The sequence below is a fragment of the Betta splendens genome, chromosome 4 (genome assembly GCF_900634795.4).
Source record: "Betta splendens chromosome 4, fBetSpl5.4, whole genome shotgun sequence".
NCBI classification, from domain to species: domain Eukaryota; kingdom Metazoa; phylum Chordata; class Actinopteri; order Anabantiformes; family Osphronemidae; genus Betta; species Betta splendens.
Genome location: NC_040884.2, coordinates 27,325,612 through 27,345,383, shown reverse-complemented (window position 1 = coordinate 27,345,383; position 19,772 = coordinate 27,325,612). Strand labels below are relative to the sequence as shown.

Genomic DNA, 19,772 nt, shown 5'->3' with positions numbered 1-19,772 from the left:
TTTATTTACTCAGGGTTTCTTCCACTAGCAATTTAATGTTTTCTAGTCAGGCACTGTTGTAGATCTTCAGAGAACCTAGCAAAGGGGGCCTTAAACATACTCTTCCGGAAACAATTTGAAATAGGCGTCAAGTATCATAGTGTCTGTCGAACACATCGCATCGAGCTTATAAGCACCCATTAATGTTATTTGGATGTATTTGGTACTGTTCTCGTTTTTGTCCTGTTTAATGCCATGCTTTTGCTTTAACCGAAAGGGTAAGTATTAGTTACATTACTGATACACAACAACAGGTAAATAAGTGAATCGTAATAGCTTTTAGCCTTTGTGTTTAAATTTGATTTCACTGACTGGCATTGTAGTGGACGATATATAATTAAAACAGTAGATTAACTTTATTTTGCATTATATAAGATCCATTATTCAACTAATATACATGTTATTTGTCTGATCTAGTCAGTTTTGTTTCATACCAATATAATAATAATTCAATGATCAGAGTATGTTAGTCCTATATGGTTTGTTACAGGTTTTAATAAAAATGTTAATGTGCCCTGTCAGTGTTCTAGTCTTGATCAAATTGATCTGCAAATCTTTTAGATGACAATGAGAGTCACTGTGGTCTCCTGAAGCAGTGGCTTGAATCTGCATCAGTGTCAGTGGAGATTGGCAAAAGTGGGTTCCACAGGTAGGTGTATTCTTATACTGGAAGGACGAGGTCATAGACAGTTAATACAAGTGTTTTATTACTCATGTTTTAGGGCGGTGACAGCTACTGTTGAGCTTAGCTCTGATGTTGGTGAGATCCAAGTTTTGCTGATTTATAGATGGCCCAACGGAGTATATGTTGATCCATACCAACTTTTTTCCTTGAGTCATCAAAGTGGTTGGCAGGTAAGCTAGAAGAAATGTGACCTTTTACTCTCACCAAACAAATGACAGATGATTGAAGGGATACAGAATTTGTGGATATGCCTACAGTGTCATCCTTGTGCTAGATTCCTGTATTTATGCAGCTTTTGTGGTTAATTTTAAGAGGCCTGGATATTTTCTCAAGAAATTAATGCATTTTTATATTACCTTTTTTCTTTTAAAGATATTGATAGACTCGACCATTGATCTAGAGGCTCCGGCTCACAAGACATCTGGATTTGTCTCATATGTGTACCCCACCTTGGTTGGACATACTCCTAGACTGCTAAAAGTCACAATTCCAATACATGGCCGCTACAGTCAGCCCTCCTTTGAAGGGAGAGCATTTACATCTGTCAACATAAAACCTCCGGAGCTGCTGCTGCGAATGAAAAAATGTAAGCAGGCAGTTTGTTTTTGTGTCATGAACACTACTGTTGTCTGGATATATAAACAAAATAGCTAGCTTTACTGTCAAACTACCTTCAAGTACACTTAAGATAACTAAACAACAGATGATAAGTATGATGGAACAAGAAAGGTTAGTAAATGTTTTTTTTCCTTTTAGGTATACAGCTGAAAAACGCAGAGCCTTATCTTGTCATGAATGCCCCCTGCACTGCTGACAATTCAAGCATGTGTTCATGGTTTATGCAGCATCAGCAGGTGTTTTTTTATTGTTATTGTCAAGACCTTTTTAAAATAAAACATTAAATGAACATTGTTTCTTAAAGAACATGTCTTAACTCGTAGGATCATGGAACCAGGAGAGTCCAGTTTCCAGTTGGTAACGGGTCTTTGGTGACACCTATATGCAGTGGGACCCTGCTAGTCACACTGATCTGCTGTTTAGCACTGTCCAAATACATGTGGAAACATCGAATATGAAAGGTGATGGGTAACAAACAACAAATAACAAGATCATTTTGGAACAGAGAGATACTTTTAGTCATTACAGACAAAGACACCGCTCATACAGAAAATGTAACGTTTAAGTAAGAAAAGATAATCTTGTCTATTCAGATCACTTAAACAGAGAATGGACCAATTTACAGTCCAGTTTTATAATTGAATATAGGTGTCATAACAACAACAATCAATCAACAACAAACAATGCAAAGTAATCCACATAACATACCTTTTACAGGCCACAGTTACTACGAGTAAACAAACGTGTTTTGCCTATTTTCTACCTTTTGGTCATGGCCCCAGGCCATGAATGAACTTATTACTTCATGAATGTGGTCTAGCTACAAATCAATCTTTAACCCAATTGCAAACAATATTGAAACTCCAGATATTAATAAAAAAGCCCAGCTACTGTGTGTTTTCATTTTGTTTTTACAATAAAGTGTTTGTTCTATTTTGTTAGTCTATTTCCTTCAACAAATAATTGTAAGCTATGAGCACAGGCTCATATAACCATCTGCATGCGGGGTTCGTGTATATATACACGCATTGTTATTATTAGTAGCATTGTTGTTATTCTTATTACTATTATTATTGTGTGTGTGCTGCAGCAACAAACATCACGATGACGTGACATCAGACTCTTTGTGCCAGAAAACCTGTTTATGTATGACGATTGATAATATTCAAATTTCCTCAGTGCAGCGTGAGTTAATTTAAATATTTCCCACGGAAGTTTGCATGACCAGTTCGACCCTACTTAAACAGGGCTCGTATTTTTATCCAATATTTATTAGCGTTTATCAGCAATCGCGTCACGCACAATAAACGATGAACTGCACAACCTAAAATGCTTTTCGACTTAATTTAACGCGCCGTTTCTGAAGTTCCAGCCGATGACGTTACTTGCTTATAGATCTCCTTGTGCTGTGTAATAGGTGCTGTTCGCGTTTGGAGTGTTATCAGTGCAATTTGGCCAGCGACGTGCAATTAGTGGCTCCGGGGAGCGGAGAAGCTTCGCACGGCAGCATTCATTTGAACCATTTATTGAGAAGACTAGGGCTGGGTCGGTAGTTCCGCTTCCCCTTCGCCATAGCGGAATGATCCAGGGGCCTAAAAGATAGAAAGAAAAGCAGCATTGTAAATAGTTGAAGTCCCATTTTACTAAGTTATTTGTACGCGGCATGTACTATTAAGGCCCGATGCTGCGACGGAAGCGCTTTTGAAGGATTTCCAAAGGTTTTCCAGGCCGTCGAGGAGCCGAGCTTTATTCAAGTTTAACTGCTGTGGGATCTCCGGTGAGCTCCGCTGCTTCTGCGTCGCCTTGTTAGCCTGTAATGCAGTATAAGCACATTTTTTACTGCTAGTTTGCTACTTGCAAAGTCTTATGTGTTGTCTAAGCCACGCAGAGACACAGGTAATTCACGAAGGAGACACTCGCTGCTGGTTGTCATACTAGTTAGCTTTAGCTTAACGCTTATCTATTATGATTGCAGTAGCTATGGTAGCTCGTCGTGCTAACGTTAGCTTACCGCTATCTCGCTCATTGGCCAAGTAGATGATGCCAGCGTTAGCATGCTAGCCGCCCGTGTTGTTGCTAAATTGAGGGGGCTTTCATAAAGCCAGTAGCGTAGTTATGCTGCTTTACGGGGAAGGGTCGATTCGCAGACAAATGTAATCTCAGCAAGAAGCCTTAGGAAATCAAAGTCCAGCGTTTCCACGTCTGTATCAAATGCACAGAGAAACTAATTGCGGTGGTCCATCACTCTCCTACAATGTTTATGGGACCCTCAACATTTTGTCAAGTGGAAAGTTGTTTTCGAAATGACTCCTCCAGCGTCTCTAACATTTATTAATTTGCTCTCATCTTTCTCTCCGCACAAATTTCTGGTGGTAAAAGTGCAATCACACTTTTCTATGTTCTGTGAACAATGTGACATAAAGTAAAGTGCAACTTTACTTGCGCTCACACTTTCAACACAACACGTATGAATGGTGTTAAATTTCCTTCTAGACCTTGTGGTGTGTTTCTGCTTCTTGTTGTATTTCTGTAATAAATCCCTAGCATTCAATCAATAGGCTTTACATCATCTGGAGAAGCTTTTCATCTATTAAAGTCAGATGGCAGTTTGATATTTGAGGACAGAGAGGACATCAGTACCAAAAAACATGTACACCCCAGAATAGAACTAAAGGAAGCTTCAGCAAAGTCAACCTTGAAGTAGTCTAATTTTATTCAGTCTTGGCACCATGACATTTTTATGCCAGTGGAAGTATTTTCCTATTAATATACCAGCTACTTTTTCTTTTACAACAACTGCGTGGTGCTGACTACTGTGCCTTTCTTTCAGGTACCTGGTACATTCTCACCTGCTTTCATCTTCTGCACATCTTCCTGTAGTGCACACGCGCTGATGTAAGCGCAGCTCTGTGTCTTCTGTCCTCTCCCGCTGTCTTCCCCCTGGTCCCATTAGCTGTGTGTGGCTCACCACAACCTCATAGCGATGTGCGATAACGGTGACACTGAGGATAAGCCCCCTGCCCCCCCAGTCAGAATGAGCAGCACCATCTTCAGCACGAGCTCTGGTAAAGACTCGCTCTCAGCCAACCACAGCTCCAAGCCTCTGCCCTCCGTGCCTGAGGAGAAGACGCCTCGCAACAAGATCTTTTCTATCTTCTCTGTGTCTGAAAAAGGTCAGTCAACATTGCTTTGTACCACAGAATAATGCATGACATGGAAGTAATTTCAGCGTTGTTCTCATTAAGCATGTGTTTACTTTCAGGTGGTAGAAAGAAGGACAAGGATAAAGAGAGACCAGAGATTTCACCACCTTCAGATTTTGAACACACCATACACGTGGGGTTTGATGCTGTCACAGGGGAATTCACTGTGAGTTGTGTACAGTATTGTTCCACTAACCCTTGCTGTTTGGCTGTTCGCACCATTTCGACCCATATTGTTTTCTATGCATCATGCACAGGGTATGCCGGAGCAATGGGCTCGACTACTGCAGACTTCAAACATCACAAAGTCTGAGCAGAAGAAAAACCCACAGGCTGTTCTTGAAATACTCAAGTTCTACGACTCCACGGGCAACGGCCGTCAGAAGTACCTCAGCTTCTCATCTCCTGGTAAGATGTTACATTAGATAGAAGTAGTTGTTGTAATGAATAGGTTTTATAGTTGCTCATTGTGTCACTAAAATGTATAATAATAGGATTCAGCATTTTGTATAATACAAATAGTTTATTTTACCTTTTGTGGTTAAAACATTACATCATCATTAAAGAATGTTTGAATATGCAGTGGATAAACAATATGTTAAACTTAAGCACAGCCATTTTTGAATGCCCAGTTCAGTCTTCTGCATTGTCTTTGACAGAAAAAGACGCACTCACTCCAGGGCCTCAGTCTGTAAGTATTTTAAGATGAGATGGAAAAAGGAATACTGTTTTTTTGTGTATTGTCTTCCATGGGATTCAATTTTTTTGTTGTGAATTAGCCTGTCAAAAAAGGCAGTGAACCTTCATCTCCAAATATCAAAGACATTGATGACGATGACGATGATGAAGCTCCTCCTCCTGTTGTTGCACCGCGGCCAGAACATACGAAGAGTGTAAGTCCCTCTCCATAACCTGATGTTCTCTATGTGTAGGAGTCACTAAACATAACCTCCAGTGTCACTTTTCAGAATTTCACTATGTCAAGGACTCATGTTGTTTTTTGTTCTGTGGTGTGTTGTGCAGGTGTACACTCGCTCTGTTATTGACCCCATTCCTGTTCCAACTGTGTGTCCTGATGGAGACGCTGCCTCCAAGGCTGCAGACAGACAGAAGAAGAAGAGCAAGATGTCAGATGAGGAGATCATGGACAAACTGAGTAAATCTTCTTAATCCTACAAACCTTTTGGCATAATAATACATTAGTTGAAGGCTTTTTGTGACTTATTTATAACTCTATTATTACTGTGATTTACAGGAACTATAGTCAGCATTGGCGATCCCAAGAAGAAGTACACAAGATATGAGAAAATTGGCCAAGGGTGAGTGACAATCATTTTAGTGTTTTGTTGCTAATGCTTATATTTTAACATCAATCATCCAAACGTATTTAGTGTGTTGTTTTTGAGTGATCGATGTGATGTCACTTCTTCACTGGATGAATCATGATCATTGGCCAGCTGTTAAACTGAGCATAACGTATGACAGCGCTAGTCTGTTGGGAATTGAAATAAATGGCTTTTCTTCCTTTTCACAGAGCTTCAGGAACAGTATTCACAGCCATTGATGTTGCCACAGGACAGGAGGTAAAGTGACTGAATGTAAATTGGGTTAAGAAGTGTGGTACATAATCCTCAGTACATTGACAATAAGATAATCTTTCCTTATGACAGTATTGACTGGGTCGTCCAACATACTTAGCATAGTTAGAGTTTATGACCCAAGTGGAGTTTGTACCTTTTCCTGTACCTTTTGGTGTGGCCATACAATGCTAGTTGCCTTGTTAAAAGATAGGGGTTTCTTTACACTGCCTTCCTACAGGTTGCCATCAAACAGATCAACCTACAAAAGCAGCCGAAGAAGGAGCTTATCATTAATGAGATTCTAGTGATGAAGGAGCTGAAGAATCCCAACATTGTCAACTTTTTAGACAGGTAGGAGTGACAGTAAACCTAATATATATGGTATGAAGACTGTTAATGTTTAAAGTCTAGTCACTAAAGTCTGTGTCTGTGCGTGTCAGCTTCCTGATGGGGGAGGAGCTGTTTGTGGTGATGGAGTACCTGGCTGGTGGTTCGCTTACAGATGTGGTCACAGAAACCTGTATGGATGAGGCTCAGATCGCTGCTGTCTGTCGAGAGGTACGCTTTAGTGTCAAGTTATAGTCATGCCTAGATCTGACTTCAAGCAAACAATGCCAGCAAGTGTATTTACACCTCTGTGTTTGTACCTACAGTGTTTACAAGCGTTGGATTTCCTACATGCAAACCAGGTCATTCACAGAGACATCAAAAGTGATAACGTGTTACTGGGGATGGATGGCTCTGTTAAGCTCAGTAAGCTTTATACCGCTGTTACTTACCACAAAGCTTTACTTCCATCATTACTGTGTATTCACCCTTCATGTCTTTCACAGCTGATTTTGGCTTCTGCGCCCAGATCACGCCTGAACAGAGCAAACGCAGCACCATGGTAGGCACACCCTACTGGATGGCTCCTGAGGTTGTGACCAGGAAGGCTTATGGGCCTAAAGTAGACATTTGGTCATTGGGTATTATGGCTATCGAGATGGTTGAAGGAGAGCCTCCCTACCTTAATGAGAACCCACTACGTGTGAGTAGAAATCATTTTCACTACCAGTGGAGTAACCTTTAGATTTTCATTCGATTTTATTTTGAATAGTTTTTCACATTTGTGTATGACTCACATACTGTACATACTTTTGTTTGCTGCGTTCTATTTAATCATGCAAAATTTCAACAAAACAAGTGACTTCATGTCTTTAAGTTGGTGAATAAAAATGGAAAAAGCTGAAAGCTTTATTATATAAAGCTTTAAGAACCGAAAACTCCAACATAACACAAAAATCTCTATTGTGTGTTCTTGTTTTTTGCTTAGTAATATAAGATAATGGTGTTTTTTGCCATAAAAGGAAATACTGTAAAATGATAAGGAGTCTATGAATGGTTCCCTGTTGCACTTTTGTGTATCACTAGCGTATATTGGGAATACATCATCCTCTCTCACCTTTCCACTTTTCGAAGTTTGAGCAAAACAAGTTGCTCATGCTAGATTTTATAAAGCTTTGTTCCCTTTCTTCCCATTTTGACAGGCATTGTACCTGATTGCTACAAACGGCACACCTGAGCTTCAGAACCCTGAAAAGCTGTCTCCAGTTTTCAGAGATTTTCTCAACCGTTGCCTGGAAATGGATGTTGAGAAACGAGGCGGAGGAAAAGAGCTGCTCCAGGTTATTTGCTTTTATTTTAATTTAACTATTCTGTGGATATTAAAGTTACTCTTTAAATTAGATTTAACTTAATAGTCATTAAATAAGTACAAGGCAATGAAATGCAATTTGGGTTGAACCAAGTGCAGTGGGCAGCAGATATACTATGAACAAATATAATATATGTGATAAATATGTACATGGATATATACAAGTTGAATGTGTTAACTGTACAGAAAGGGGTGCAATATGTAAAGATCATGTAGTGTATATGTGGACATGGGGTATATAGTGTTAGGGTGCAAATGACCATATCAAGGTCCAGTAGTGCAATCAATAACAACGTTGTGGTGGAGACAATCTTGTGCAAATGATGCAGATATGAGTATACAAATAAACACGTGCAAATAAACACGAAAAAGACCAGTAATAGCCACAAATCAGTCTTTTTGATCTGACCAGTATTGCAAATATCATGATTGTGGGGGGGGGTTAACAGGAAGCAGATTTCAGTAGAGACACGGCTCTGGGGAAAAAGCTCTTCCTTAGTCTACTTGTTCTTGTCCGTTGGCTCCTGAAGCACCTGCCAGAAGGAGAGAAAACTGTCTATAGGTTGTGGGAGGAGTCTTTGGAGATGCTGTGCACTCGACACAGACAGCGTTTCCTCTAGATGTCCTCCATAGCTGGGAGTGGTGACTTTATAATGTGTTTGGCAGTTTTTACCACCTGTTGCATGGCCTTGCGCTCTGTGCCAGAACAACTGTATGTAGTGCTTTAATTCATTCACTGACCTTTTCTTTTTTTCTTTGTTGATCTTTGTCTTGTTGTGCAGCACCCTTTCCTGAAGCTGGCAAAGCCACTCTCCAGTCTCACACCTCTCATCCTGGCAGCCAAGGAGGCCATGAAGGGCAATCGTTAGCACGTTAAATTAGCTACCCTGCCTTCCCAAGATGCTGTGCACAGATATGTGCCAACCATTTAGATTTTGTGCCAGACAATAGGCTGACAGTGACTTGCCACTGTTGATGCAGCAGCCTTGTAAGCCCTGACAAACCTCACTGTGAAGAAGACCAAAAATGTAGAGCACAACCCCACCGCTGTCCACATGAACTCTGTTTTCACTCAGACGTCAGAAGACAAGTCAAACTAAAGTGCTTAGTTTTAGAGTCAGGCATAATTATTTTGTACAACAGATCTCCGGGTGACAAGGCTAGGCTTGTATTTAACTTGGAATGAAGAAAACGCCTAGTTCTGTTTTAGTTTTTATAATCAACTGCCTTAAACAAATGCAAAATGTTGCCTAATGTATTGCTGATTATGTCAGTGTCTCTCTACCCGTGATTTTTACTACCTTTGTAATTTACCTTGTCAGCTTGTCAGTGTCTTAGTTATTTTGATACTTGAATTTCAGATTTGTGCCCCTTCTTGTTATATAATGGGTCTACTTCAATGAACACTCTTATTTCCACATCGACTCATGTTTTATGGACTTCTTCTTAGAACAGTTTTATAGGAAACATTTCAGTGCATTTGTCATCATTGTATTCTGTGGTTGTCCTCGTTTCATTGCCACACCTGCCGAGACTTACTGTATCAGTTGTTCCCCTGTAGCATTCGTATCCTGATACCAGAGATGCACCTTACAGGAAAAGTGTTAGATTGACAGGGTTTATACTTTCTTCTGTTATTAAAATGAGTATTGTATGTTGTACTTTGTCCTTAGTGTTTTTCTGGTCTACACAAATGTGCTCTTCTCGTGTATATTATGTTAAAGTTTAGTTTGGAAAAATGTTGAAGGCTGGGGGAAAAAATGGACAGTTTCTTTTATTTATAGATGACTAACAACTTTGTCCACACACTCCAATAAATGCAGCTGTTCTTGCTTTTGTGTGTTGGATGTGAAAGTGATTGGTGTGTAATGTGACAGGTGAAAGAAGGGAAATAGGACACGGTGTAATGTAAGTGGCGCTATAAAAATCCACTCTAGATTGGTTTATGTCAACATGTCTACAGGTATGTGTAGCTAACTTATTACATCGAAGTAACTGCAGAGGTACATTTTTCCATTCACTTCAAGCTTTAAGATTGATGGATTTTATTCTGAAATGTTGACCCGGAAAAACGCCCACCGACATAAAACACCACAGAAGAAGAAATATTGACCTGGAAGTTTTGGAGACGCTGATGCCGGTGACGTTCCTGGTGCATTAACATAATTTATCAGCAATAAACCTAAGAGCTTGTTGACTTGGTGTCTCTGCGTGATGGCACAGAACGTGAAGGACAAGGAAGCCTACCAAAGATTGAACTATCTGTACCAGGTAGGACAAAACACGTGTTTTTAACGGTTCTCCGTGTTGAGGCGCTATTAGTAGCATACTCACGGTTTTGCTAACTGGGAATACAACAAAACGAATGCTTTTACTGGTCTCTACTCATTTTATCCGCCCTCAGGCTGCTCATTGTGTTTTAACTCAAAACCCGGAAAATGTGGAACTGGCTCGTTTTTACTGCTTCACGCAGAAAACCATCGCAAGGCGTTTAGTTCTCAGGCAGTAAGTAGAACCTACTTATTAACCCAATCATTGTCAACTACTCGAGGAACACAATGATTATTTGTAACCTGTGGGTGGTTGTACTTAATTGCCTGGACTTTGGACGTATCTGCAAATAAACTGTTTTTGGACTTGGATTTGTTGACCTCAGCCTTTTGCTACTCAAGCCGTAAATAAGATTGTAAGTCACCTAATAGTTAATTTTGCTGCAGAGACCCATCAGTTAAGAGAACGTTATGCAAGAAGTGCTGCTCATTGCTCATTCCTGGTGTGACTGCTACAACAAGACAACGCAGTAGGTTTTACCAGTTGATGTATGTCTGTTTTTTTTAATGAATGGCTCCACTTTGATTCATTGGTAACTCTGTTTCTCAAGGTAAAAACAGAAAATGTCGTTTCACTGTGATGAGGTGCACCAGTTGTGGCCAGGGAAAAGGGTTACTAAATAATCCAGATTACTGTTTATGGGTAGACCGTCCAGAGGCTCAGCTGCAGCATCAAATGCAGTCAGGTAAGAAACCTCAGGACTTAACACTGCACAGTTTCTCTAACCCTGCTGCACTGGGTTAAAATACTCCTTGTGGTATATCGGGTATCTAGTGTGAAGTCTTTTTCTCTTTTTACTTTTTCCAATTTAGTTACTTTTTTACTGCACTGCTACTCACAAGTACACAGAGCAAATACAAACAGTTAATTTCTTTTCCTTTTCACCTACATATCCAGGTCCTTCTACGAAAAGTCAACCAGAAGACACAAAACATGATGGGTCACAGTCCTCTAAATCTGGCACTGCCAAGAGTTCTCCAAGCACATAGCAAATGTGAAATGCGGGGGAGTTATATTTATTTATGTTGATAAAAATGTGCGGCATTTGTTTTGTTATACATAAGAGGACATTATAAATGCTGCCTTTCAGTCACGTTATGTTGTGGCTTCTTTTAATTTTGCCTTTTTTCTTTTCATATCCAGCTGGGGGAGTTGTAGTAATAGTGTAATTTGTTACGCTGCCAGTAGATGGCTTTATGTAGCATTTTATAGTAAGTGTCTATGCATTGGGGAAGTGTCTTGGGTCACTGACCTGGAGGTCAAGTACTGTCTGAGAAATTGACTTGGTTATGCAAACTTTTTTGTAATGCTTCCAGACACTGCAAACAGTTTTGAATTGTACACATTTGGCACAGAAAACTGAACAAGATCTCATGTAGATTATGCAGGCTCTTGTGTGATAAATTGCATAAAACATTACAGAAAGTTATTCGTATCTATCCCAGACATTGTATGTGGTCTGCTCAGGCATGTTAAACTGCAGCAAATCTCATCATTAAAAAAACATTTCTATTACAGTTTCTTTTTGTCTCCCTTTGGCACTCTGAAACGTGTCTTCTGAAAATATAGTAGATTCCTGGCAAAGATCCTTGGAATGTGGCCCATGTACAACAGCACAGCCATTGTCATGCCTAGAACACAGATTTTGTTTGCTGTAAAAACTGAAATACTGGATATAATGGATAATATGCATAGAGATTATTTTATTGTAATAAACTGTACCAGTGAGGGGGCCCAGCCAGTAGACTACTGCGTACTCCAAAGAGGTGAATCCAGAACAGTGGAAGGTGAGGCCGTAAGCCAGGGATGGATTAATATAAGATGAAGTGTAGCCCTTGGCTAAAAAATGAATCAAAAATGTTAAAGTTATTGTTACCCACTGTTTGCATTGTCAGTGCAGTTTGGTTTACATTGTGGTTGTACAAATGTTGGCAGTCTTGCAAGTTTTGAAATTAGAATATATTTTTACATATAAATAAAGCAGAGTGCAATTGCTTTGCTTTAATAACTTAAATAAATTAACAAATAAATTTTATTTGTTTAATGTAACTTATCTTAATATATGATAACTAGAGGGCAAAATTGAAGTAAAGCTTACCTGTGTAGGACAAGAAGGTGAGAAGCACAGCAATCAGGGGCGCCCTGATCAGAACAGATCTGTGTTGCACATTTAGGTAGATCAGGTTAAAGCTGAGAGCACAAACACTCTCAGTGAAAAAGCCTTGAAGCACAGACACCATCAGAGATGTGCTGCACTCTCTAGCCATCAGGTTTTTGATCATGTGCATGTCTGTTAGCTCCAGACTCCAGTAGTACACAGCAACAAGAATGGCCAGGTGGGCCCCCAAAAACTGGGCTGCAATAGCAAGCACAGTGGGCAGAGTGGTGGCCTCTAGCTGCAAGAAGTTCAGAACAACCAGCGTTGGATTCCCTGACGCTCCACCACAGACCAAGCCATGGGTCAGCAGAACCACAAACAGCATGGTCACAGTCACATCACGACCCAAGCCCCCGGCCCACTCACCCACTTCTACAATAGTCTGCACCTCTAACCAGCAGGCCACCAGCATGAAAGAGGAGGCAAACTCCAAAATGAAGCTAAACCGTGGCCACTTCCTAAGAAAGGTTCTAACAGAGGCTGCAAAAATGATAGCAGCAAGAAAATAACCGAGAGATGCGTTCAGTCCAGACATGGTTCTGATCAGATATCCCCAGCTGTCCGCTCTAAAAATGAATGAATGGGGCTTAGACTCAACAAATGTACTCAGTGACAACGTGGCACAGGCACAGATGCATTTGTTATCAGAGACACGTCAGGTTTTTTATCCCAGGACCACCTGCCAAAATACACATGAGCATTTGTTAGGTCATGTCAGGAAGTTTTGGTCAAGTATAGAGCTTGATCTTATTCTAGCTTTCATACGCTACACACTAAAATTATCAACTTAAGTAACTAAAAGCAATTAAAAGTATGAAGAATAAAAAGGATTAAAATGTGTCTTTACACTGGATTCCAAAGTTTAAGAGAAATCATAAATGTGTTTCATGATAATTGTGAAAGATTCATGATTTTGAATCAGTGCAAATCGTAATTGAAAAAGAGATAATTGTAGCTTAAGTCAAACCCATCAGATGCAAACTTGAAATACAGTAAATTGTAAATATTAGTATTGATCATTGCATGGGCTGTGGTTTTGCTGCCATCTTGTGGCTGTATAGAACAGCAAACATTACTCCATTAAAAGTACAGTATGATGTGCATCCCTAATAGGAATATTATAGTTTTTAATACTCAAACACACATTATCCAGTGCATGCTGCTTTAGACTTACTATTATCTACTTGCGTGGCATCAAAAAGAAAATTTTAGTTAATAAAAAATAATGCTGTAATGTGTAATAAATACAGAGCAGAGAGTGTGTGTGTGTGTGTGTGTGTGTGGGGGGGGGGGGGGTCTATTAAACGATCCCACCCTTCAAGCAATTTTTATACTTATACTTAGATGTACACTACCCTTCAAAAGTTTAGGGTCACTTAGAAATGTCCTTATTTTTTACAAAAAGGCACTTTTTTGCAATGAACAATTCAGAAATACACTGTTGACATGACTAATGTGGTAAATGACTATTCTAGCTGCAAATCTCTGATTTTTGCTGCAATATTTACTTAGGTGTATAGAGGCCCATTTCCAGCAACTGTCACTGCAGTGTAGTAAAGGTACAATGTGTCTGCTCATTGCATCAGAAGGCCCAGATTACCAGATGACCTCACCAAATTAACATCCAGAATGCCAAAGGCCTGCAATGCTGTGATTGCTGCAAGAGGAGGATTCTTTGACGAGAGCAAAGTTTGAGGATTAAAAGAGGATTATTTCAAATACAAATCATTATTTTAACCTTTTCTATGAGACTATTCATTTTACAACTCATGCTGGTAAATAAAAGTGTGACTTTTAAAGGAAAACACAAATTGTCTGGGTGACCCCATCGCGCGTGCGTGCATGCACGCGAGCGATCTGTGATTGCCTTTTCTCGAGGCGGCGGAAGTGGGGGAACGCCGACGTCCTCGTGCACGTGCGTGGGAGCGCGCGTGTGCGTGTAGCGGCGCAGTGATGGCAGGGGAGCAGCCGACGCTCAGACAGGAATGAGAACTTGTCGGGGATGGCGGACAAACCTCTGACACTGTTCGTGAAGCTGTTCGCCGCCGGGTTTTACGGTCTGAGCTCGTTTCTCATCGTCGTGGTGAACAAGAGCGTCCTCACCAACTACAGGTAACGGTTCCTCCGGCTAACGCCTCATAACGGCTTGAGTTGAGAAGCTACCTCGCTAGCTAACCTAGCTGCTAGAAGTTATCCGTGGGCACAGCCAGCGCCTTAGCTAACTGCAACTTTTGCCCGGCGAGGGCAAACCCCAGTCTAGACCATGGTAGCGGTGCGTAGCGCTTAGCAGGCTAGCGGCAGCAGCGCTCAGCCTCTAAGCTGTAGTGTCACTGGGACTAACGGCCATTCACCACTGCTGTTGCAGGTTCCCTTCGTCAATATGCGTCGGAATTGGACAGGTAAGTTCACGTATCGCTCTCTCTTTCCTAATATGATGCACTTCCTGACGGTATTAAATAAAGTTTATAGGAGAACCAACCAAAACTCGATTTTCCATCTGAATGTGTGTGCAGATGTTGGCCACTGTGGTTGTGCTGTGGGTGGGCAAGGCAGTGAAGGTGATCAGCTTCCCAGACTTTGATGAGAGCATACTGCGCAAGGTGAGACCCGGCTTCTATCCAGCAGCCTTTTCTGTGTGGTGGTAATAATCAGGTTGGTGCATTTAGGGTCTACTTCCTGTGTCAGTTCCCAACTACAGGAGTGACCTCTTTATCTTATTGGAGGCTTCTTCTGATTTTATGTTTACCTGGTTTTCTAGACGTTTCCTCTACCTCTCCTTTATGTTGGAAATCAAATCACTGGGCTGTTTGGAACCAAAAGGCTAAAGTAAGTTGTTTCTCTAAGCCAAGTTTTGGTTAAACGCGAGTTTGCTCATTAGTTTGTTTGTTTCACACTTGTGTTCTCTTCCAGTCTGCCGATGTTTACTGTTCTTAGGAGGTTCTCCATCCTATTCACGATGCTGGCAGAGGGATTTCTGCTCAAGTGAGATTGCATGTGCTTTATAACCTTTAGAACTGCAGCTGCTTCAAAGATGCCATGCTGTTTTCCTATTTAACTTTTCTATGCAGCTCGAAGGACACAAGACTGAATTCCATCGCTCTACTTTCTTTGACCCTTAACAGGAAGAAGTTTTCAAGGCCAGTCCAGCTGACAGTATTTACAATGATCCTTGGGGCGTTTATAGCGGCAGTGTAAGTTGTGCTACATCCAGGTGTTCCTGCTTTTAACCAGGCCAGAATGACTTTCTCTACAAAGGCTTTTTCTGTCCGGACACATGTCTTTTTAAGTGGTTTCATTTTTAAAGCCATTAGGCAGATGCGCAGCTGTAGTTAAAGGAGTCTTGCTGAGCTGGAGCATACCTAAAGTTAAATCATTAGTGCCAGAACATATATTTACCTCTTTGACGCTTTCTAACATTTTCCCTTTCTCCCTGTTCATAGTGCTGACTTGTCATTTGACCTTCAGGGCTATGTGTTCATACTCCTGAACGACGTATTGACTGCAGCCAATGGAGCCTATGTTAAACAAAAATTAGATGCAAAGGTATGCGGCAGCACCATTTGATGAATAGTTGCCATTGTTTGTGAAGAGCTGATTTTGACCTAGAGCTGGATGTTGAATTTAAGGAACCCAACATTTCCTTCAGTGGCTCCGTCCAAGGAACACGGTGTACACAAACATGCATTAGCTCTTTTTACTCCCCACCAAGTAGATGCTCTTATCAGTCTTGTTGTTTTAAAATTGTACTGCAATACTATCTTATGTTTATACATTTTGTAAATTTTTTAGAATAATTTGACTTTGTCAGAAATGGCTTATAGCCTGTTTTAGTTGTGTGTCAAGACTACTTAGCTCTGCATTCCTGACTGAGTCTGTAGTGCACCATCTGCTAGCACTGAGCTGAACAGAGGTGTGGGTGATATATACATGTGAAACAGAATAAGACGAATGCAAACAAGGTTTCAGGTCACGCAGTGGGCTATGGCCATGTTTGATGTCTGTATGCTGGGTAGTGAGGAATGCACTGAATGACCCTCATTGTTCTGGCTCTGCTTTTTTATGACACTTTTCTTCTGTGTGCTTCTGCTTTCTCTCTAACAGGAGTTGGGGAAATATGGTTTATTGTATTATAATGCATTATTTATGATATTTCCTACTCTGCTGTTGGCTCATATGACTGGAGATATGCAGAAGGTAAGCAGCTTGACCCTTTGGTGATTTGAACTGGCCTGGTGTGCCTTCTTTCCATGTATCTCCAAAACGATTTTGTTTAGACATTGGTTTAATTTATGTTGCAGCGTATGAGTCCTTTTAAGATTAAAATTTATTCGTCACATGGGGGGGGGGGGTGATCTTGATAATAACCACTTATTGTAAGGTTTAAACCTAAATTGAAGTGAACGGACTGCATTGAAGGCATGGGTGTGCCGAAAATAGAAGCTGTCTGTCTGCTGGTCAGTGCTGGCAGGGACCTTCTGGTTTGCCCAGCTGGGGCCCAGCAGCCAGAAAGGCACAAAGCTGCTATTATGCACCTAGTAAAGTTATTACAGCACTGCCTACAGCTCCACTGGACTGAGCAACTAGTATAGCGATATATAATAAGGTTTTAGATACACATAGACTTAGATACAGATACAGGTTTTCAGTTTGTTATGATAAAACTTCAAATTTGATTTGATTGTTTTTTCTTCTCCATGTCCTTCCTTCCCCCCAGTGCCGGTCCAGACTTGTTAACAAGCAATAAATTCTAAAGCTGTTTGTCTTTTACATGTGTGTTTGTTTGCATACTAATAGAACATTGATGTTCCCTTTTGCCATGCTTCTCTTTTCAGGCAGTGGAATATGAAGGCTGGGCAGATGTGTTTTTTCTCACACAGTTCATCCTCTCATGTATCATGGGGTAAGAGACTGGGTGTGATTCGCACAGTGACCCTTTGTCTATGTGGCATCAATATTGTGAAATCTGGTTTCTAAATAAATGTTGCGCCATATGTAATATGATAACATGTTGTTTTTCAGATTTGTTCTGATGTATTCTACTGTGCTCTGTACACAGTACAACTCAGCATTAACAACTACTATCGTAGGCTGCATCAAGGTGAGCTTCAGTTTTGTATGAAGTAGCACAAACAAAAACGCAAATCTATTATACAGATATAGGAATTAAGCAAAGTAAGAAAGTTAATATTTTTGACCTTTATTGCAGAATGTCCTGGTGACATACATTGGCATGGTGTTCAGTGGAGACTACATTTTCTCTTGGACTAACTTCATAGGTTTAAATATCAGGTATGGAATCTCAAGGTCACTGAAGAATGTACCGTCAAATATCTGATCTTTATGGAAGCATAAACCTTTTCTAATACACTCAGGGCTGTTTAGAGACACTAAGTCAAAGCACTTATAATCATAGATAGTAATAATCATCACGGGTCTGAGGCTGTGGAAATGCTATTGTATGACTTGTAATGTGCTTCAACATGTTCAGCTTAACTCATGACCCACTGTTATAAGTTTCAGTTAAATCTCTTAATACTAGATTCTGAAATCCAGTATTTGGTTCGTCTAATACAAAAGGCTTGGTTATTCTGTCATTGTATATGGTGATTGAATAAAACACTATTGTCAATTAGTTTTATACTTAACATGCTAATCTTCTCTGTTGCGGCAGCATTGCTGGCAGCCTGGTATATTCCTACATCACTCTCACAGAGGAACAGTCCAGCAAAGCAAGTGAAAATACCAAGATGGACATCAAGGGCAAAGTGGTTGTATGACGGAGTCACTGGATTTTATTATTTCTATGCCAATGAACAGGGAAACTATCTAGTACAACTTTTATTAAGTGATTTAGCAGAAATTAATGGGAATGGTTTGGAGGCAAATTGCTGTTAATGCGATGTGGAGTCATGTTATCATGACTCATCTGCTGTTGTCGTGGTTACGAAACCCTCCCAGAGGGATCGTGGGTGGATTTTTATTTGGCATCTTCTTTTTAAATATTTGTATTTTGATACTATACTTGTATTGAGAAGAAGGGAATGGTATTTATCTTGTGCTTGCTGATACAAGCCAAACATTAAATGTTGGGATGATGTAAGGTTTGCTAAACACAGGAGCCAACAGCTGAAATTATTTTTTTAGCGTGTGTAATGATGAATCCTGGGAAAATAGTTATTGTAAAGACACAATCCTTGCTTTTTGCCTTTTCTCGTATGCTGTTTACAAGGAATGTAACTTCTGATGCCTTCTTAGCATGTGGAAATGCACCAACACGGTCATCTGTCGTTTCAGTGTTTCTTTAGATTGTTAAACAGTGTTATAAGCTTGTTACAGATAAGTGGCAATGACAGTAATCTGACCTCAACCTTCAAACATCCAAAGCAGATGGGTAGTGGCTTGTTGGATACCGTCAAGGATTGTGGCTTTTTAATAACGTCGCCGCTTCCGTTGGGAGATCGTTCAACAGTTTACATTTTGCTTCCTCAGTGTTACAGAATGTTGAGGACTCTCGAGCCGTCAGTCTCTATGCAGAATTAACAAATGGTACCAGTAGTTTATTTGTATAAGGGCATTTGTGTTTTTCTTTTTTTAACACATTATCGCACTTTTTACTGAGGTAGCGCCTGCAAAAAAGTCACCTGTTGTTTTTGAGCATGGATTGTGTTACTTTGTTTCAGGTTTCTTTTATTACAGGAAAAACATGGTTATTTAAACCTTTAGTCAGGTACAATTATGGCCTTTTTTACATTTATATCTACATTTTTATTTATTTTTTTTTATTTTGTAGGTGGAGTGGCTTGTGAATTGTTGATGCTGACCTTAAACACAGTAACCATCGATTTGTAGATGAAACACTATGTATTTTTACATTAAAATATGTTTCTCTGTTGACATGGCATTTTATTTAGGATTACACTTGAAGCCGTGGTCATTACAAAGAGACTTGCTCAGCTTGTCTCATTAAAATAAGAGGCTATAAATATTTTGTAATTGTTTATTATTAGACAACGATGCTCAATAACTGAACCCAGCTTTACAGTTTCTATGGAACTAGTGACAAGCTGCAGGGCAACAGTTCCCCCTCCTGTCGTATCTGGTAAATCATTAGCAGCATTACACTGGTCCTAGATGATTACATCTAAAATCAAACTGGCTTGCAAGCAGTACATGATCAATGTCCCAACTCTTCCACTAGCATCTGAAACAAAATGTGTTCAGGCTTCTTAAGGTGTAAACGTCTTTGTTAACAGACATCATTGTATCAGAAATGCTAGTTCCATCAACTGTCTTTTCATCAACTTCTGTATTGCAGCTTTGATGCAAGACAAACTTGCACTATTCACCTAAAATATGAAAACATCCTCAAAAAGACTTTTTCTGCCAGTATCTCTGTTACTCTGTACTTAATGCCTTTTAAATTCAGTGCAAGGAAAACAGTCAGAACCACAGAAAATATACT

At 40.1% G+C, this 19,772-nt stretch overlaps 5 protein-coding genes and 1 long non-coding RNA gene across 7 annotated transcripts; 4 read left to right on the top strand and 2 right to left on the bottom strand.

Annotated features, from left to right (window-relative positions):
• The first annotated feature begins 95 nt into the window (after nucleotides 1–95).
• Nucleotides 96–2,276, top strand: pigx (phosphatidylinositol glycan anchor biosynthesis, class X). Its single transcript, XM_029146415.3, has 6 exons — nucleotides 96–257; nucleotides 601–688; nucleotides 762–894; nucleotides 1,097–1,310; nucleotides 1,481–1,578; nucleotides 1,666–2,276. The coding sequence occupies exons 1-6, from the start codon at nucleotides 194–196 to the stop codon at nucleotides 1,798–1,800; spliced, it is 732 nt and encodes a 243-aa protein (XP_029002248.1). The 5' UTR covers nucleotides 96–193; the 3' UTR covers nucleotides 1,801–2,276.
• On the bottom strand, nucleotides 1,837–3,687 carry LOC121202144 (uncharacterized). Its single transcript, XR_005897512.2, has 2 exons — nucleotides 3,354–3,687; nucleotides 1,837–3,153 (listed from the first exon to the last, which is right to left on the bottom strand). It is a non-coding gene; the product is annotated as an uncharacterized LOC121202144 (long non-coding RNA).
• Nucleotides 2,411–9,480, top strand: pak2b (p21 protein (Cdc42/Rac)-activated kinase 2b). 2 transcript variants are annotated; one of them, XM_029146411.3, is made up of 15 exons: nucleotides 2,411–3,119; nucleotides 4,173–4,515; nucleotides 4,605–4,711; nucleotides 4,803–4,953; nucleotides 5,205–5,236; nucleotides 5,325–5,438; nucleotides 5,569–5,701; nucleotides 5,801–5,864; nucleotides 6,080–6,128; nucleotides 6,364–6,476; nucleotides 6,566–6,683; nucleotides 6,779–6,878; nucleotides 6,959–7,155; nucleotides 7,655–7,792; nucleotides 8,604–9,480. In XM_029146411.3, the coding sequence occupies exons 2-15, from the start codon at nucleotides 4,326–4,328 to the stop codon at nucleotides 8,688–8,690; spliced, it is 1,593 nt and encodes a 530-aa protein (XP_029002244.1). In that variant the 5' UTR covers nucleotides 2,411–3,119; nucleotides 4,173–4,325; the 3' UTR covers nucleotides 8,691–9,480. The 2 variants fall into 2 exon arrangements, with proteins under 2 accessions (XP_029002244.1, XP_029002245.1); XM_029146412.3 differs by lacking the exon at nucleotides 2,411–3,119 and adding an exon at nucleotides 3,216–3,238.
• Nucleotides 9,481–9,923: 443 nt separating this feature from the next.
• On the top strand, nucleotides 9,924–11,669 carry rpp21 (ribonuclease P 21 subunit). Its single transcript, XM_029147608.3, has 5 exons — nucleotides 9,924–10,092; nucleotides 10,226–10,326; nucleotides 10,539–10,621; nucleotides 10,703–10,837; nucleotides 11,050–11,669. Exons 1-5 carry the CDS (start codon nucleotides 10,036–10,038, stop codon nucleotides 11,139–11,141), a joined length of 468 nt encoding a protein of 155 aa, XP_029003441.1. The 5' UTR covers nucleotides 9,924–10,035; the 3' UTR covers nucleotides 11,142–11,669.
• Nucleotides 11,647–13,550, bottom strand: aqp12 (aquaporin 12). Its single transcript, XM_029147605.3, has 3 exons — nucleotides 12,251–13,550; nucleotides 11,875–11,991; nucleotides 11,647–11,783 (listed from the first exon to the last, which is right to left on the bottom strand). The coding sequence occupies exons 1-3, from the start codon at nucleotides 12,843–12,845 to the stop codon at nucleotides 11,665–11,667; spliced, it is 831 nt and encodes a 276-aa protein (XP_029003438.1). The 5' UTR covers nucleotides 12,846–13,550; the 3' UTR covers nucleotides 11,647–11,664.
• Nucleotides 13,551–14,180: 630 nt separating this feature from the next.
• Nucleotides 14,181–19,204, top strand: LOC114853803 (UDP-N-acetylglucosamine/UDP-glucose/GDP-mannose transporter-like). Its single transcript, XM_029147604.3, has 12 exons — nucleotides 14,181–14,422; nucleotides 14,676–14,709; nucleotides 14,824–14,910; nucleotides 15,069–15,136; nucleotides 15,221–15,292; nucleotides 15,433–15,501; nucleotides 15,751–15,853; nucleotides 16,412–16,504; nucleotides 17,143–17,210; nucleotides 17,330–17,408; nucleotides 17,517–17,599; nucleotides 17,982–19,204. The coding sequence occupies exons 1-12, from the start codon at nucleotides 14,313–14,315 to the stop codon at nucleotides 18,085–18,087; spliced, it is 972 nt and encodes a 323-aa protein (XP_029003437.1). The 5' UTR covers nucleotides 14,181–14,312; the 3' UTR covers nucleotides 18,088–19,204.
• The last annotated feature ends 568 nt before the right edge of the window (nucleotides 19,205–19,772 follow it).

Coding starts and splice junctions, on each gene's coding strand:
- pigx (XM_029146415.3), top strand. CDS start 194: ATGTATTTGGTACTGTTCTCGTTTTTGTCCTGTTTAATGCCATGCTTT. Junction 895..1,096: donor GTCATCAAAGTGGTTGGCAG/GTAAGCTAGAAG, acceptor TTTCTTTTAAAG/ATATTGATAGACTCGACCAT. Junction 1,579..1,665: donor GGTTTATGCAGCATCAGCAG/GTGTTTTTTTAT, acceptor CTTAACTCGTAG/GATCATGGAACCAGGAGAGT.
- LOC114853803 (XM_029147604.3), top strand. CDS start 14,313: ATGGCGGACAAACCTCTGACACTGTTCGTGAAGCTGTTCGCCGCCGGG. Junction 15,502..15,750: donor GGGGCGTTTATAGCGGCAGT/GTAAGTTGTGCT, acceptor CCCTGTTCATAG/TGCTGACTTGTCATTTGACC. Junction 16,505..17,142: donor TGACTGGAGATATGCAGAAG/GTAAGCAGCTTG, acceptor TTCTCTTTTCAG/GCAGTGGAATATGAAGGCTG.
- pak2b (XM_029146411.3), top strand. CDS start 4,326: ATGTGCGATAACGGTGACACTGAGGATAAGCCCCCTGCCCCCCCAGTC. Junction 4,516..4,604: donor CTTCTCTGTGTCTGAAAAAG/GTCAGTCAACAT, acceptor GTTTACTTTCAG/GTGGTAGAAAGAAGGACAAG. Junction 6,129..6,363: donor ATGTTGCCACAGGACAGGAG/GTAAAGTGACTG, acceptor GCCTTCCTACAG/GTTGCCATCAAACAGATCAA.
- aqp12 (XM_029147605.3), bottom strand. CDS start 12,845: ATGTCTGGACTGAACGCATCTCTCGGTTATTTTCTTGCTGCTATCATT. Junction 11,992..12,250: donor CACCTTCTTGTCCTACACAG/GTAAGCTTTACT, acceptor TTCATTTTTTAG/CCAAGGGCTACACTTCATCT. Junction 11,784..11,874: donor CTGGCTGGGCCCCCTCACTG/GTACAGTTTATT, acceptor TCTGTGTTCTAG/GCATGACAATGGCTGTGCTG.
- rpp21 (XM_029147608.3), top strand. CDS start 10,036: ATGGCACAGAACGTGAAGGACAAGGAAGCCTACCAAAGATTGAACTAT. Junction 10,327..10,538: donor AGGCGTTTAGTTCTCAGGCA/GTAAGTAGAACC, acceptor ATTTTGCTGCAG/AGACCCATCAGTTAAGAGAA. Junction 10,622..10,702: donor TGCTACAACAAGACAACGCA/GTAGGTTTTACC, acceptor CTGTTTCTCAAG/GTAAAAACAGAAAATGTCGT.